This window comes from Platalea leucorodia, assembly GCF_965183815.1.
Source record: "Platalea leucorodia genome assembly, chromosome: 5".
Taxonomy (NCBI): domain Eukaryota; kingdom Metazoa; phylum Chordata; class Aves; order Pelecaniformes; family Threskiornithidae; genus Platalea; species Platalea leucorodia.
The window spans coordinates 101,181,991-101,197,047 of record NC_138827.1 but is presented as its reverse complement, the minus strand read 5'-3'; the positions used below and the strand labels follow the sequence as shown (position 1 = coordinate 101,197,047).

At 45.8% G+C, this 15,057-nt stretch overlaps 1 protein-coding gene across 3 annotated transcripts in view; it reads right to left on the bottom strand.

Annotated features, from left to right (window-relative positions):
* GALNT13 (polypeptide N-acetylgalactosaminyltransferase 13) overlaps nt 1-15,057 on the bottom strand; it is a gene marked incomplete at both ends in the record, with an annotated part of 136,919 nt that overhangs the window by 86,851 nt on the left and 35,011 nt on the right. For all 3 annotated transcript variants that reach the window (XM_082312573.1, XM_082312571.1, XM_082312572.1), the window contains one exon: nt 1,101-1,269. In XM_082312573.1, coding sequence (XP_082168699.1) covers nt 1,101-1,269 — 169 coding nt within the window. The remainder of the gene's footprint in view (nt 1-1,100; nt 1,270-15,057) is intronic.

Sequence of the window (15,057 nt, the reverse complement as noted above, 5' to 3'; positions counted from 1 at the left end):
GGTTCAAGATTCTTAGGAGAATGTCCCTTTATGCAAAAGTTTCAAGTTAAAATGGGCTTGACAGCCTAATCCATCAGCTAGCTTTAACACCGCTACTGGGAGACAGGAGGGAATTCTCTGACTGCCGAAAACAACGCACACAACAGACATAGACTGGTGGGGTTTTTTCTTTTAAGTACCACAAGAATCCCTGGTTAAATGGACATAAACATGCACATCTGTAATTTCACATCAAATACACGTGTACACAGAAGCCCACTGCTGTGACTAGAAAAATTAACCTGTAATTTCCATTAAAGGTAATTCAATGGACTCGGTGAAACACTCCCCCAAGCTATTCCACAGTCTCAAAGTCACCACACAAACTTCAGGCTTCACTCAAAAATAACGATTCAGTCACTAGACTTCAAAACAAAACCCCAACCACAAAACCCCCTTCGGTTTCTACATTACTGCAAAACATTTTGAAAGATGTTCTATAAAATTCTGATTATTCTGGAAATGTCTATGGATAAAGCTAAAAGAAAACTACATCCTGCAGGTATTTTTTTTTATTGGTAGTATTTTCTCTTTACCAGCATTAAAATGTCAATTTTTAAATGCCAACAGCATAATTATGAACATTTATAGAGTAGACATTGATATTTTTATCATTTTAAAACCTTAGAAATAAAGTTTTCCTTGAGGAAAAAATATTTAAATTATTCCAGGTGACAAGACAAACTAGAGAGCATTTTGTTATGTGCCGCAATGTAAACCGATGGCTGTAAGTTGACAATTTTCAGCTGTTGACAAAATAAATTGCACAGGATAATAACGTTTGGGATGCAGTAACTGCCTTCCTAAGAAAGTCTGCATTAGAAGCCGGACCTAGAACCGGTGAGCCCCGGCGGGACCTAGAACCGGTGAGCCCCGGCGGGACCTAGAACCGGTGAGCCCCGGCGTCCTCGAGTAGCTTCCTTAGGCAATCACCGCTAATAACGGCCGTTAATTAACCCGGAGCCAGCGCTGCATCTCGCGCCTTGACGGGGCGGGAGGCGGGGGCAGCCCGCGCCGCGGCTGCGCGGTGGCACCGAGGCACCGGCACCGCGGGGACTCACCCGTCTAATCTCACGTCGGGCAAACTTCGGTTCAGGGCAATCAGGTCACTGGCCATAAGGTTAAACTGGTTGATCTTGAACAGCTCTTTCATCTTCTCCTGGTCATCCTTCGGAATGAGCACAGCCTTCCCCATCTCTCCAGGTCCTTCTTGGTTTCGAGAAATAACAGCTGTAAGACAGGAGAGCAAAAGGCCAACTCTGAGCGTGCGGGCGGCCGTTTGATTCCTCACCAACAGGGATCCACAGCTTTCGGCATTCAGCAAGGAACGTGAAAAAAAGGAATAACACATCACAATTTTCGCTGTGCTCCACCGTGAGGTTTTACCTCTATCTGGATCTGAGTTTACAGCTAGATCTTTTCTAAGATGATTAAAAAACTCAGATTTGTCCACTTGCAGCTTTTGCTTGCAATCACAATGTCCGTAAATGACTATTCCCAAGAGATTTACACCAGGATTGCAAAGCATAGCACCCGATTCTCCGTGAGATGCTGCAGACGGAGAAGGTTTGGAAAACACTTTTATAGCTATTTGAAGAACACGTATATTAAACTAATTCTAAGCAACTTCTTTTATTTTTTATTTACCTTTAACTACCAGGCATTTGACAGCATAATCCCATCCCTGTAAGTAAATAAATCAATCAGTCTTCAGTGGAAAAAAAAAAAAACATCCATCCTGAAAAATATCCAACGCATCCCAACCCTGACAGAGTATCTTTTACATATTATTAGAGACTGGTTTTGAGAAATATTTGTACAGTTGATTTTGAATTTTACGGAAGATTATAGTATCACCTCATACAAGCACACAAAAATAAACAAGATACAGACTGCCTTTTCAGAAAAGAGTATATGAAAAGAAAGGAAACATCCCGCGTACACAAAGAATTATAACCATTATTCCAAAGCAAAAGCCCACCCAGAGATGACAGAACCCTCATCGGTCGCCTTCCCCAGCCTCCGCCTGCGGCTGAGCGGCAGAGGCCAGTTCCCCTCCCAGCCACTTCTCACTGAGACGCTGTATCAACCAACACCCGAGTTTTTAACTAATTTTACATTCCCACTTTAAATCAGCCTCTCGACTGAGGCTGATTAATTAATACTGATGAATTTGTCTTTAGCAAGAACCGCTAGCTGCTGCTCGCATAAACTCAGCCCTCCCGTGTCCCCAGCCCTGCTGGGGCCGCCCGGGCTGTGCCGGGCAGCGGCCGATGCTCACCGCGCCCGTCAACCTCTGTACTTGCAGGCCACATTCCAACATCACCGTTTTGTCTCAGCGAAGGGATCTTGGTTTTATTTTTCTGCCACCGCATTCACTTTTCATCATCAGTATCAGAATTACTTTGAAACATTTGATGCTTAATATCTTGAAAGACTGTCACTTGTGAAGGCTTCTCTTCTAGCTGAAGAGTAATTACATCATTTATTTTTGCAACCAAAAAAATAAGATGCTAGAAGAATAAACCCTTTTCTACAAAATGCAGAGGAAGTAGGCTAAGTGACTTTTTATGAAAAAAAAAAAAATCTATGATTTTTCCAAGGAAATCGGACATCAGGGCTTGCTAGAACAACCTAGCAGAAAGTTACATAAAAGGCTTTTTAAAAATAAATATTACAGACTCTGGGCACAGAAATTTTGTTTCTGCAGTTCTAGTTTATGCTTCAGCTGGGCAAAGAACATTTTACAGTATTATCTGACATATTTTTTATCGTTCCCTTTGATCAGAAGTAGCACCTTTATATGCTGCAACAGGAGGAAACCATTAGCTCTCGCTGTGATTACACGCGAAGATGAAATTGCTATCAGGTAGATGCTTAAACCTTAAACGTGGCGACTCGGAAGCCCTCTGCGTCTGACATGATTTCCTAAGGATGACAGGCTCGGCGGTGAACGTGTATCGGGGTCGGCAGCATCCTCCCGGGAGCCGAACTGGCCGTGGCACCGGCACCAGCACCACGGGCGTGCTTGAGATGCTGTTAGATCCCTTTTTTCATGTCTGAGCAGAGCTGCTGATTCCTCTCCCCTGGCTTTGGGAAAGGAATTAATGACTACGCTGCTATATATGTTCCCTAATAGGCAGAATTTTATCTTGGGGAATACAGCTTGCAGTCAAACCCATTCAGAAGTACCGCTGGAAAGAAATCAGGTAGGAGAAGGCAGCCACGCCGCACCGTTCGGCAGGGGAAGGCAGCCACGCCGCACCGTTCGGCAGGGGAAGGCAGCCACGCCGCACCGTTAGCTGCCTCTCAGCGCACCGCTGCACCTCTCCGCAGCGACGCCGCACCCGCAGACTTGCTGCACACGAACACGCACAATTGTACGTTATATATGCCACTAAATTCCTCTCGGAATATTTCATAAGGTATATTTATGTAATGCATAATACGAACATAAAATATCTGGGATTAATGGCTGGTAATTAAACTCTGCTATATCATCACTTTCTGGAGAAATGATGGGATCCTCAGAGACTGCAATTTGAAGAGCTAGTCCCTCAAGCTGCAAAGGCTGTTTATGGAAATAAATTCTGCCTCCTTTTTGCTGGAAGAGGCAGAGGGCACAAATTTATCTGAACAGCAGCAGGGAGCAGGCAAAGAGAGTCAGCACGATGCCGAAACCATGGAAAAAGAGGGAAGAAGCACAGAAAGGAGCTTGGCCAATGTCCTTCTCCCTGAGAAATACAACATCAATGGAAAGGAAGGAATTCCTCCATAAAGGGATGAATGTCTCTGAGGAGGAAAAGGAGCGATGAGAAGGTGAAGGAAGTTTGTCCTTGCTCCATCCTTCAGTTTGATCATCTTCTGGAAGCAAAGAGGAATCCTTTGGGTTTTTTCTGCCTCCAGAGCTGTATTTAAGGCCCTGTACTAGCTCCAAGGACGTTACAGACCCTATCCAGAAGACCAGGACCACCTCTCCGTGATACAGCATCAGCACATACATCACCTGCCTGCCCGGGCAGGGAGCCCTGCGGTTCACGTCCCGATTGACTCACTGCAGCCCCGGCACGGGCAGGGAGAGGGGACACCGGGAAAAGGGATGCTGGGAGAGGGGACACTGGGAAATGGACACCGAGAGAGGGGACGTCGGGAAAAGGGACGCCGGGCACCTAATGCCATAACCTGCCACATGGCATGAAAGCTGGAGGAGCACCAAGAAGCACCCAAATTAAACGTCTCTGAAATAGTAAGGCAGCATACAAAAATGTTTTTATTTTCTGCTGGAATACATTGGGATTGCCTAAAAATATCTTAGTGACAATTTTCTCCTGCAGAAATCGGGAACTTTTCATTAAAAAAAATTATTTAGGGGAAAAAATAATAATTTAGCAGCTCATTATTAGCACAGTCATTATTATAACAGTAAATTTGCTCCCTCTCCTTGTAGTAAGCCAAATACCAAAATTGTATCTCCCTAAAACGTGTGGAATATCAACAGTGAAGTGTTTCATATTCAAAGGCCAAATAATAGGAAGGCAGCTGCAGAGGATGCTATGCCCCAGCGTAAACTCACTGCAAATTCCTTAGAAATCCCAGCTCTTCTGCCGTGTACCATCACAGGGACTCGGATTAAACTCAGCCTGAAAACTTGTTTATTCTGCTTGAAAGCATGAGTTATATATTCTGTCATCCGCAAAACTAATTTTCGTTACAAGATTCTGTGTTCTTCTGTTGTTTACTAAGGTCGATCAAGATACACCTTCCACGAGATTTTCCTGTCCTGAAGTTTATTACAAAACTAATCAGAAATTTCCTGAACAGCCTTTCCACTCTCATGGTTTTATTCAAAGCGAAGTATTATCAGATTACGTTTCAATCATAGCCTGCCCATATCTGTGATGGAGAAACATATTTAATTCTGCTATGGTTAAAATGCAGCAACCTCAGCTTATTAAATCTTTAGAGAAGATGCACACGGCTTATGAATTAACAACCACATATACACTGACATTTTCAGGGGTGTAGCTTGAATCCATACTCAGGACCATTTCTTCTTGCGTTTTCTCTCCCATATTTGAATAAACAAGATTTGAACCCAGAGACTCTGGAAGAAACAGCCCTCAGCCCTCTCAAACCCAGCAGAAGCAAAGCACACAACGATCCAACCTTATTCAAGTGAGGAAGAATAACACTTTCCATTTTCCAAACAATATGTAAAATATTAAAATAAGAACCAACTAAACATCACGATACCGCAGATAGCAGGAATATTTAGCAAATTAAGACCTTTTGCAAATACTCAATTTGATCAAACTTTTCATAGAAAACTGAATTTTTGCTAGCACTGAATAGATTTGAGAATGTAAAGACGGTGTCAAAAGCTTTCTAACACCAGGTATGTCACCAAAGTTGGCTTTCTAAATGCACAAAGCCACTATAAATATTTCTGCTGAATGATCTGTTATTTATCCAAAGCAAAGAAAATAATTTTATTGCTTTTCCAAATATTGATATTGTCATTTCACCAAATCTTTCTGTTCTGCTTTACCCTCTTTCTAGGAAGTACAGCATACTTCAGTAGTGCAGCACACTTCAAAGCAAACTGTTCAGAATATTTTATGAAATACCAAATCTGTATTCAAGTTTCCATACCAAAATCTTTATGTAAAACATACATATACACACACAGCCTTCAACCAGAGAACATAAATACAACACAGAATCCCTTCATCTAGAGGACTAAAAAAAAAAAAAAAATCAGCTTCTTAAGTATTCAGACTGCCTGAACGGTAAAAGAGGCGACAATCCGTGAGCGCACGCTGCCGATTATGGATTACCCCACCTGTACTGGGGTTCATAAGCTAAAATGAGCATAGCAAGCAATTTCCTTACAGAGCACTTCTTCAAAAATATCACTTAGAATTTACTGTCCAAAACACCTTTCCCACCACTTTTTAACAGCATTGTGAAGATCATTGACTTCAAACGACTCGGCAGTGACCAACAACTGCATCCCTCTGCAGCGCTAACAGAAAGACCGGCCTTCACAAGCCGGGGCTGCCCAAATGGTGCAAAAAATGACCCAAATACAATCACAGAATCGTCAAGGTTGGAAAAGACCCTTAAGATCATCAAGTCCAACCGCTAACCCAGCACTGCCAAGGCCACCACTAAACCATGTCCCTAAGCACCACGTCTACCCGTCTTTTAAATCCCCCCAGGGATGGGGACTCAGCCCCTGCCCTGGGCAGCCTGGGCCAGGGCCTGACAGCCCTTTGGGGGAAGAAGTTTTTCCCCATACCCAACCCAACCCTGCCCTGGCGCAGCTTGAGGCCGTTCCCTCTCGTCCCATCGCTTGTTCCTGGGGAGCAGAGACCGACCCCCCCGGCTCCAGCCTCCTTTCAGGCCGTTGCAGAGAGCGAGGAGGGCTCCCCTCAGCCTCCTCTTCCCCAGGCTGAGCCCCCCCAGCTCCCCCAGCCGCCCCTCCCCAGCCTTGTGCTCCAGCCCCTGCCCCAGCCTCGCTGCCCTGCTCTGGCCACGCTCCAGCCCCTCCATGGCCGCCTTGGGGTGCGGGGCCCAGCGCTGAGCACAGCATTCGAGGGGCGGCCTCACCAGTGCCCAGCGCAGGGGGACCATCCCTGCCCTGCTCCTGCTGGCCACACCGTTCCTGACACAAGCCAGGATGCCATTGGCCCTCTTGGCCACCTGGGCACCCTGCTGGCTCATGTCCAGCGGCTGTCGGCCAGCACCCCCAGGCCCTTTCCCGCCGGGCAGCTCCCAGCCGCTCCTCCCCACGCCTGCAGCGGTGCCTGGGGTTGGTGTGCCCCCAGGGCAGGGCAGGACCCGGCACCGAGCCTTGTTGAACCTCATACAAGGTTCAACTAGGAGAGGTCTAAGATTTTCCAGTCCCTGTTGCCTGCAGGTTTTTCCCCCGATGGAAAGAGCTGATTCACCCCACAGAAAGCTGCATGTCCCCATCAGGACCAGCCCTTCCCAGCCCAAACCCACAGGTAAAAGACAGCGCTGACACCTTTCAAAGGACTTGAACTCACCTCTGGGCTCGTATCTTAAATAACTTGCAATTGCAATGGGGACCCGAGGCGGGACTCAGGGATGGCCACGATCCTTGAAGCCAGCGTGCAAGAAGCTGAGAGATGGATTTAATTTTTCTATATAAACATTACCTGGCTGTCTATCAATAAGCTTATTAGCATGTCTGATCCATAAATACTTTGGGAGTGCTTCCGCTACTGGTAAGTTGAAAGTTTTAGCGAATTTTAAAAGACAAACATGGAAAAAAAAAAAAAACAACCCACCAAACTTTGACTCATCTGTTATTTGCTTTTCCTCTGTGTTGAAAAACCCACCTCGCTCCTTATCGGGCTCTCCCCTCGCTGGTACGCTCGTACAGCGCTCCAATGTCACGCTCCTCCGTCCTCTGCTATTCCTGCCTCATTCTGCGTGGTCTCCTGGTGGTCTTTCACACCGCTCCTCGCTAATTTGATTGAGTTTTTATTTACTGTGCAATACCGTCCCGAGCTTCGGGGCCATAGGCGCCAGCAATTTTGTCTCACGCTGTACTTCGTGTCGTTTCTAAGCACCGGGACAGGTTGCGGTTTTGACCCTCTGTACAGCAACAGCCTCTGGAACTCATTTGTGTTTGACTTGCTTTGCATGAAACCTTACCCAAAAAGCGCGATCCAAGGCCTTCGCCCGCCAGCGTATCTCGGCGTCCCGGTGACCCCTCTGGCAGCGTGGGAGGACCGGCAAACTGAAAGCCCAGTGATCCTGCTGCGAAAGGGCATCGGAGCCTCTCCTGCCAGGTAAGTTCACTGATCCATCTTGGCACTAACAGTCTGTATAATGTAAATAAGATGCACTCAAGTCTAGAAATCTTGAAACCGGGAAACCTGCCCGTTGCCAGGAGGAAGAGGAGGCGTGCTGCCTGTCCGTGAGGGGGGGATGACGGAGAGGAGAGGCTATCAGACAGGCAGCAGCACCGGCGGCGCGAGGATTCGGGCAGCTGGGAAGCACGGGCACCTGGAAACAAACGTCCAACGCGAGGTTCAAAGCTAGTCCCCAGTGAGAGAGAGGGGAGGTGCGAGAAACCACTGAGGATTTACAGGCTGAAGTAACTGGGAAAATTATTTTTGTATACCAGATCAATTCACTTTTATTAAAATTTTTAACTTACTTTGACCATGTTCCCCTTCACAGAGTGCAGTGAGTCTCAGTCTGTCATTAACAGCTTTTTGCCAGCTGTATGAACATGAATGTTTCATAAGGTGCCTCCCACACAGCCCTAAATACATTTTAGTGAATTTACAAATAATGTCTTAATCCTCAGCAACCATCAAAGCTCATTAAGTATCGTTGCTGTACACTAGTTACATGAGATGATGCTAAGTCAAAACAATTATTTTTTTACCTATCTGAAATACTTAAGGGAATACTGCACTGCCAGGGGAGGCTGAAGACACTGAGCTATTTCAAAACTGCAAAGGTTATGGTTTTTACGGCCCTGTCCTTACCAGAGGTACCTCAGCTGAGGAGGAACGAGCAGAACCAATACCTGGAGGAGCCGCTGAGATGTGGTGCTATCTACACGGCAATTCCCGGGTGTACCCTTGACAAAGCAGGAGATGCGTTGTGCTTTAGCAATCAGAGATCCTCTGTCACGTCTGCCTTGAAGACAGAAACTATTTCAGTATTTTTTTAATTTTTTTCTACAAGCTCCTTATAGTCACAGCTCAAATAATTTGGGTACTAACGTCAGGAAGCCTTTCTGCTTTCAGCATGGATGAGTTTTGGGCAACGTGTACTGCGGATCCGAAAGACGACTGTCCATCCTGATACACGAGAACAAGCTTGAGATCCACACAACAGTCCAGTAAAAAGCCAGGAGAAAACTACTTTCACACACATATGTAATTACAGATACAGGCATACATATATTTATACACATATATAGCCATACACATGTGAAATGGTAAGCCAAACGAAGAGAAGGATGGCTGCCTACAGCTGCTCTCACACAAATCCCATTACCGCTGCCAGGTGCGCGTGACAAATACACACCTCATTTCTTCTTTCCACAAAGATTGTATTAGCTCAATCTTCTAATATTAAGAATTCACACTGTGAAAAGCCTTAACCAAATAGAGACCTAGACTCCTCTTCTCCACTGTAAATCACACTGATTAATGAACTTGAAATTGCAGTCTACTTGTCATTGTTTAAATGTAAGATGAAAGAAAGAAAATGAGAGAAGAACAGGGATGGAAGTGGAACTTAGAAGGTCACCTAAGCTTTCCCTACACCACAAGACACAACAACTGGACTTAAAACATCCACAGCATATGTTTGTTGTGGTTTTGTTTGTTTGTTTTTCATATTTGCTTTGAAACCTCTGAAGAGAGAGTTTTCACAGCCTTTCAAGGAAACCTAGATGAAATCCAAGCAACAAAATAAGTTAGTGAATTATACTCGTACCTTGCTACACCTGAAATAGAAGAATTTTCATGAGCTAAACACATAAAAACTGGCAAACTGACGCTCTTTAAGAATACCTGAGGGTTGAGCACAGGGGGACAAAGTTAGAAGTGTGCACGGGGAACTGAGCAAAGAGAAATCTCAGCTAAAACCAGAGAATAAATGAGACAGAGGAGGTCGGGCACCTACTGACCGCAACCAAAGTCCGTGCTGACGCCTCAGCCCACAAATTAAGAAAAACTTGTTTGTCAAGTAATTTACAGCAGAACTATGAAAAACATAGGAATAAACAATACCAACAGCAGAACTGCTTAGGTGAAGCGTCTTCAGGCCTCTTCCAGGTATTACTACTATAATTCAGTAAACCACAACCAAAAACCTTTCTTTGTTTTGTGTCCATCTGGGAAAGGCTTCCATTAAATCACAAGATGACAAATCCTCGCCTCCATCAGGACAAAGCTCTGTCTGGTTTGGTACGCCGTCTCAGATCATGGCAGAAAAGGTAAGACCCAGGTTTTAAAATACTTCTTCCCGAGATTCCCCTTTGCGGAGGCGGGGGCTGTACCCAGATCGTTGTGTTCAACAGATCGCCATCAACCCGCATAGTCCCTTGTTAAATTTATTTATCTTTTTGACAATTAACTGCGTGACTTAACTGAGCACTGTTGGCAAAAAAAGTGTCCCTTTTTATTTGCTTTGGTTTGCTATCTCACATTTTCATTGGTTTTCACCTTGGGAGACACAGCGAATCCCTAATCAACCTTCTCTGCCTATTTATGCCTTTACAAATCCCCAGTTTATCCTTCTTTGCTTACCGCTTTTTCAAGCGGTAGAATTATTTGATTTAGTCTCTCCCCAGAGAGAGGCCAAACAGTACCTGAAATCATCCTTCCCGGCCTTTTCCAAGCCACTGGTTTCACTCAATGAAATCAAGCTTGGTTTGAATCAAGCACAAAAAAAAAAAAAAAGCTTTTGTCCTTCAAGGGCATAAATTCACATGCTTCTAGCAAAGCAAACGAGGCTGCTTTAATTTGCAGCAGAACTCTGCTGTGATTATCTTTCAAGATCTTGAAACCAAAGCAATCTACAATTCTCTGCAGCCTTCTGCACCTTGTCACGCTGGTGTCATTTCAAAAGCAGCTGTATACACGCACCACTTCTCGAAGGAGGCATCTGTATGCGTCTCACGGCGCTTCAGTTAACTCTATTTAATAGTTGCAACTAAGAAGGAGCAGTGAATCAGCAGTTTTGCTTGTTAACTTACTGAAGCGGATTCCAAATATTTCCGAAGTGTGCTTTTTTTAAAAAAAAAAAAAAAAAAAAAAAAGTCCATCAAAAATAGCTTTACCTCCAAGCACAAGAATTAACAGCTCATCTCTTCAATGACCATCTTGGTGCACGCAGGGATAATGGAACTGACATGAAGCATGCCCACGAAGAATAAAAATGCTATTTTTCCAGCATTCTGCCTGCAGACATTTTTCATCATCTGTCAGCGGAGATAGGCCTCCTTTGGAAATGAAAACAAGCCCTCACAAGGGCTTATTAGAAGTGCTGAGGTCTTTGGTGGAGCAGAGAATAGAAAGCACAAAATTCAAGCCAAAGAAAGGGGAAAAAAAAGCAAAGCCCAATAGATTTCAAAGCATTCAATTTATTTAAGAATTCAGTAAAGGCACTGCACAGGGACTGTTGCACAAATAAGCACGGCAACACTCAGAAGATGTAAGGACTCATCATCCATGCTTTTTTTCGGTTGTTTTTTCACCCCAAGCGTTCATCCTCCTTGCTTATACTTCGACGGCAACACCTGCACTTTGGTGCTGGGTGACAAATAGCACTGCAAACATAACGATGCTGTTTTGCAGACGGGGCGGCTCATCCAGGGGGGCAGTGGGGTCCGACCCCCAGCGCGGGGCCACCCCCCGCACACCCGCCTGCGTCCCCCCTTCGCGGGCTGAGCTCGGAGGGGAACGCCCCAAAACCCTGCCTTTGGTCTCTCTGGTGCCCCCGGACGCGGCGCGCAGCCCGGCCACCGGCTCGTCCCGGCCAGGCACGGCGAGGAGAAGGGCTGCTGTCCGCAGCCGCGTCCCAGCGGTACGTCCAGCCGCCTCGGTGACACGTACGCAGGGGCGATGCTGAGGAGCAGAAACCCACAGCTGTTTGGTTTAACCACCAAGCACCTCGCAAACGCTTTGAAAGGCGAGGGCGTTCTGCGGCTACCGCGTACAGACGTGATCAACAGGCACGGCAAAAAATGAAAAATACCCGCGGCATCAAAAAGCATTTTCCTGTTGCAGACACTGTCTAGTCAGTAAGTTATTCCAATCTTCTTCATACATTATTAATCGGTTGCAATTTCTAAAAGAGGAAGTTGGAAATACCACTTTATACTTTTCCATTACTGACAACAAGACAAACCTTGGTCTCCCCCAACAGCAACAACCAGACAGGAACACTTCAAAACTACCAGCACACCGCATGGGCTGCGAGCCGCCCTCCGACATCCGAAATCTTCTGCCGTAGGGATGTGTCGGACCCCCGACCACGGGGTTACGTGGTTCTCCTCTGCAGGGAGGAACCGTCCCACCCACGCACGGCCCAAGAGAGCTGGCTGTCCCTGATGGCACCTTCTCCAACACCAGAGCAGAAAACTCCTTTTTTAAGGGTCTGACTTCAGCCCGACTCTCACTCGTTCTGCAGCTGCCAGGATCATAAGCAATTTGAAAGGAAAAATTCCTAACTTTGTCAGAAACTGAGGAAATAATTATGTTATTGCTGTTTGGAAAGATAAAAGCAATTAGATGAGGATAAAATCGATCTTAGTATAGAGACGGGGAAGACGGTAGCGAAAGGGGTGTAAGCCACGTGCAATTACCATCTGCCTGATGCACAAAGTCGTCTCAGACGTCCCCATACACAGAATACGCAGAAGATAAAATGTGAATGGCTTACAGGTAAATATAGCTTAGCACATGGTAATTTACCTCTCCTTATGATGAAAACTTGAAAAATGTATTTCAGAAACGAACTTTTGATTGAAACAGGAACCTATAACCAGGTAGTACCGTAGCTGGGACCCGGAGAGCAGGCAGAGCTGGCTGCTGCCTCCGTCAGCACAGGCTTCCCAGACACAGGTTCTGCCTTCTGCAGTTCCTGATTATCACCCATTTATATTTTACTACAATACTAATATGAGGCATAAAATCGATCATTCTTGTCTCATTCTCAGAGGAATCTTATAAAAACCTGTGGTCGGGCCTCTCTGATACCGCACGCTAGCTTTAGCTAGGCAAGCCGGGATGAGGGGATGAAACGTGACTGCAAGCGTCTCCTCCTTCCAGCAAGGAGCTGCCGGAGCTGTGTTACGTGCAGTTTAACACCGTGTTGCAAATTCCAGGAGCTTTCTCCTCCTGCAGCCTGCTGGCCCCGGCCACCAGCCCCGTGCTTCTTGGGAAAACCAGGAGCCTGGCTGCAGATCCCAGCCACGCTGCATTTTCACACGGATGGGGTCCGCAGTCTTAACGTGGCTGCTCCCCCAAGGGCTCAGGGGTGACTGGCAACAAACTTCAGCTTAATTGGAAAAGAAATGACAGCACGGCTGCAACTGGAGAGGTGGAGATAGGTCTGTAATCAGGAGAGACAGCAAAAAACCCTCCCCATCCACCATACCACGCTGCTGGCCAGAGCAGGCAGAAGCGACATCTAAACGATCAAGTCAAAAGAAGAGACCTAAAGACTACAGTATTTTTGATGGCTCTGCACAAATATTCCCTCGCCAGACACTCAGTTCTGCGTGATTTGAGTTCAGACATGCACGCGTAGAAAACATTAACTGGAAAGAGAGCAGTCCCCTATAACCAGGGGGTTCTTCCAAAAACACCGTGCCCCCCCCAAGGATGGGTGCCAGCCTCCGGGGAGAGCTACGATTCATAGCGGCACGGTGCCGGTGGTCTCCCCAGAGCCCATTTTGGGGTACGGTGCATCATCGCTGGGGTAGCCAGGGCACAAAGAAACCCAAACCCGGCCCCAGATCCCAGTTAGGGAGGCGGTGGCCAGGCAGGACGAACACCAGCTGCCGGTGACAAAGCACAGCCTACAAACAGGCAGGGACGGCTCCCCACGCCGCTCCCCGGGACTGACCCGCAACGCAAACAGTCCCCCTGCTTTAGAAACAACAGCGGTTTGTACCCCCCGATCAGATTCGTCGATACATGGTGCACAATCTGCTTTTCTAAATAACAATGATTTGGTGTTACTAAAAATACTTCTGGTATAGTTTCACACAGGAGAACTGCAGGTTTTCACCTGCCATCGGTAACTCATCGTCAACGTGACAGAGCATTGGCTTTTGTGATTTCCTTTTTTTTTTTAAACAAAAAGTTGTCATACAGTATTGAATAACTTCCTTGGTTTTTTCCCTACCGCTAAACAATATTCAGGGGAAAAGATGCCATAAGCAGCTGTTCTCGGCCACGCAAGACTGCCCTTCGGCGCACGGCGAGCCCCTGCTAGCGGGAGCTGCGCTGGAGGTGGTCCCTGCAGCAGCCACCGCGCCCGGGGAAGACCTCCAGTCTCCTGTACGAAACCCAGTTCTGGGGTTTCATTCTCGTTTGCCTTTGAACCATGTTTCAATTCAAAGCATTCTTTTTATTGCTTATTTTATCTTCTTTCGTTTTTCCAGAAAGAAAAGCACACGGAAGCTGCATCCTGCTGCATCCTGCTCCATCACCCGAAGCACACGTCCAGTTTCCCCGTCTCCGGGAGCAGGCCTGGCCTGGTGGGACACCGCACAACCTCCAGCGCTGCTATTTTATATTCCTATCTGCATCACTCTCTGAACCGCAGGAACCTTCTACTCGCCAGCTGCACAGAAGGGTGAGGGGTTTGGGGTTTTTCTTTGTCTGGCTTGGTTTTTTTTTTTTTTTAAACCTGAATCCTGAAAAATAATTCTCTCTTGATTGCATCTCCACAGTGGATATAAGAATCTCAATATAATCCTGATATTTTATCCCAAATAACTTGTTGCCATAAACTCCATACAGAATTCAATAAACTAAAGGATCAATTCACACTCCTTTGCCATTTACATGATGTATCTCTGCTGCTCAGAACTATACGCAGACTTATCTAAATCCAGAACATAAAGAATTCAAGTTTTAATTATATGGTAGCAATAAATCCTGTAAAGTTGTCATAAACATCATTAAATAGATCATTTACTTCACAGTATTTCTCAAGAGTTCCATGATTCTGAAAAAAATGAATGTTGCTTTCCAACACCAAAAGCATCAGAACTCATTTTAACTTCTGTCATAAATATACTTTTTTTAGCATTTCTGCTACACATGTTGTCTAGAGACACACCAGCCTACACTGACTCTGCTACTGATAGCCTCAAGGCAGAAAGACTAAAAGGGACAAGAAGGTCTGGAGTGAGAGAATAAAGTCAACATCAGATTTTTAAAAAAATAAATGAATTAAAAAAAAAAATTGGGATGGATGTGAAATCTACTTCTAGATACTGGC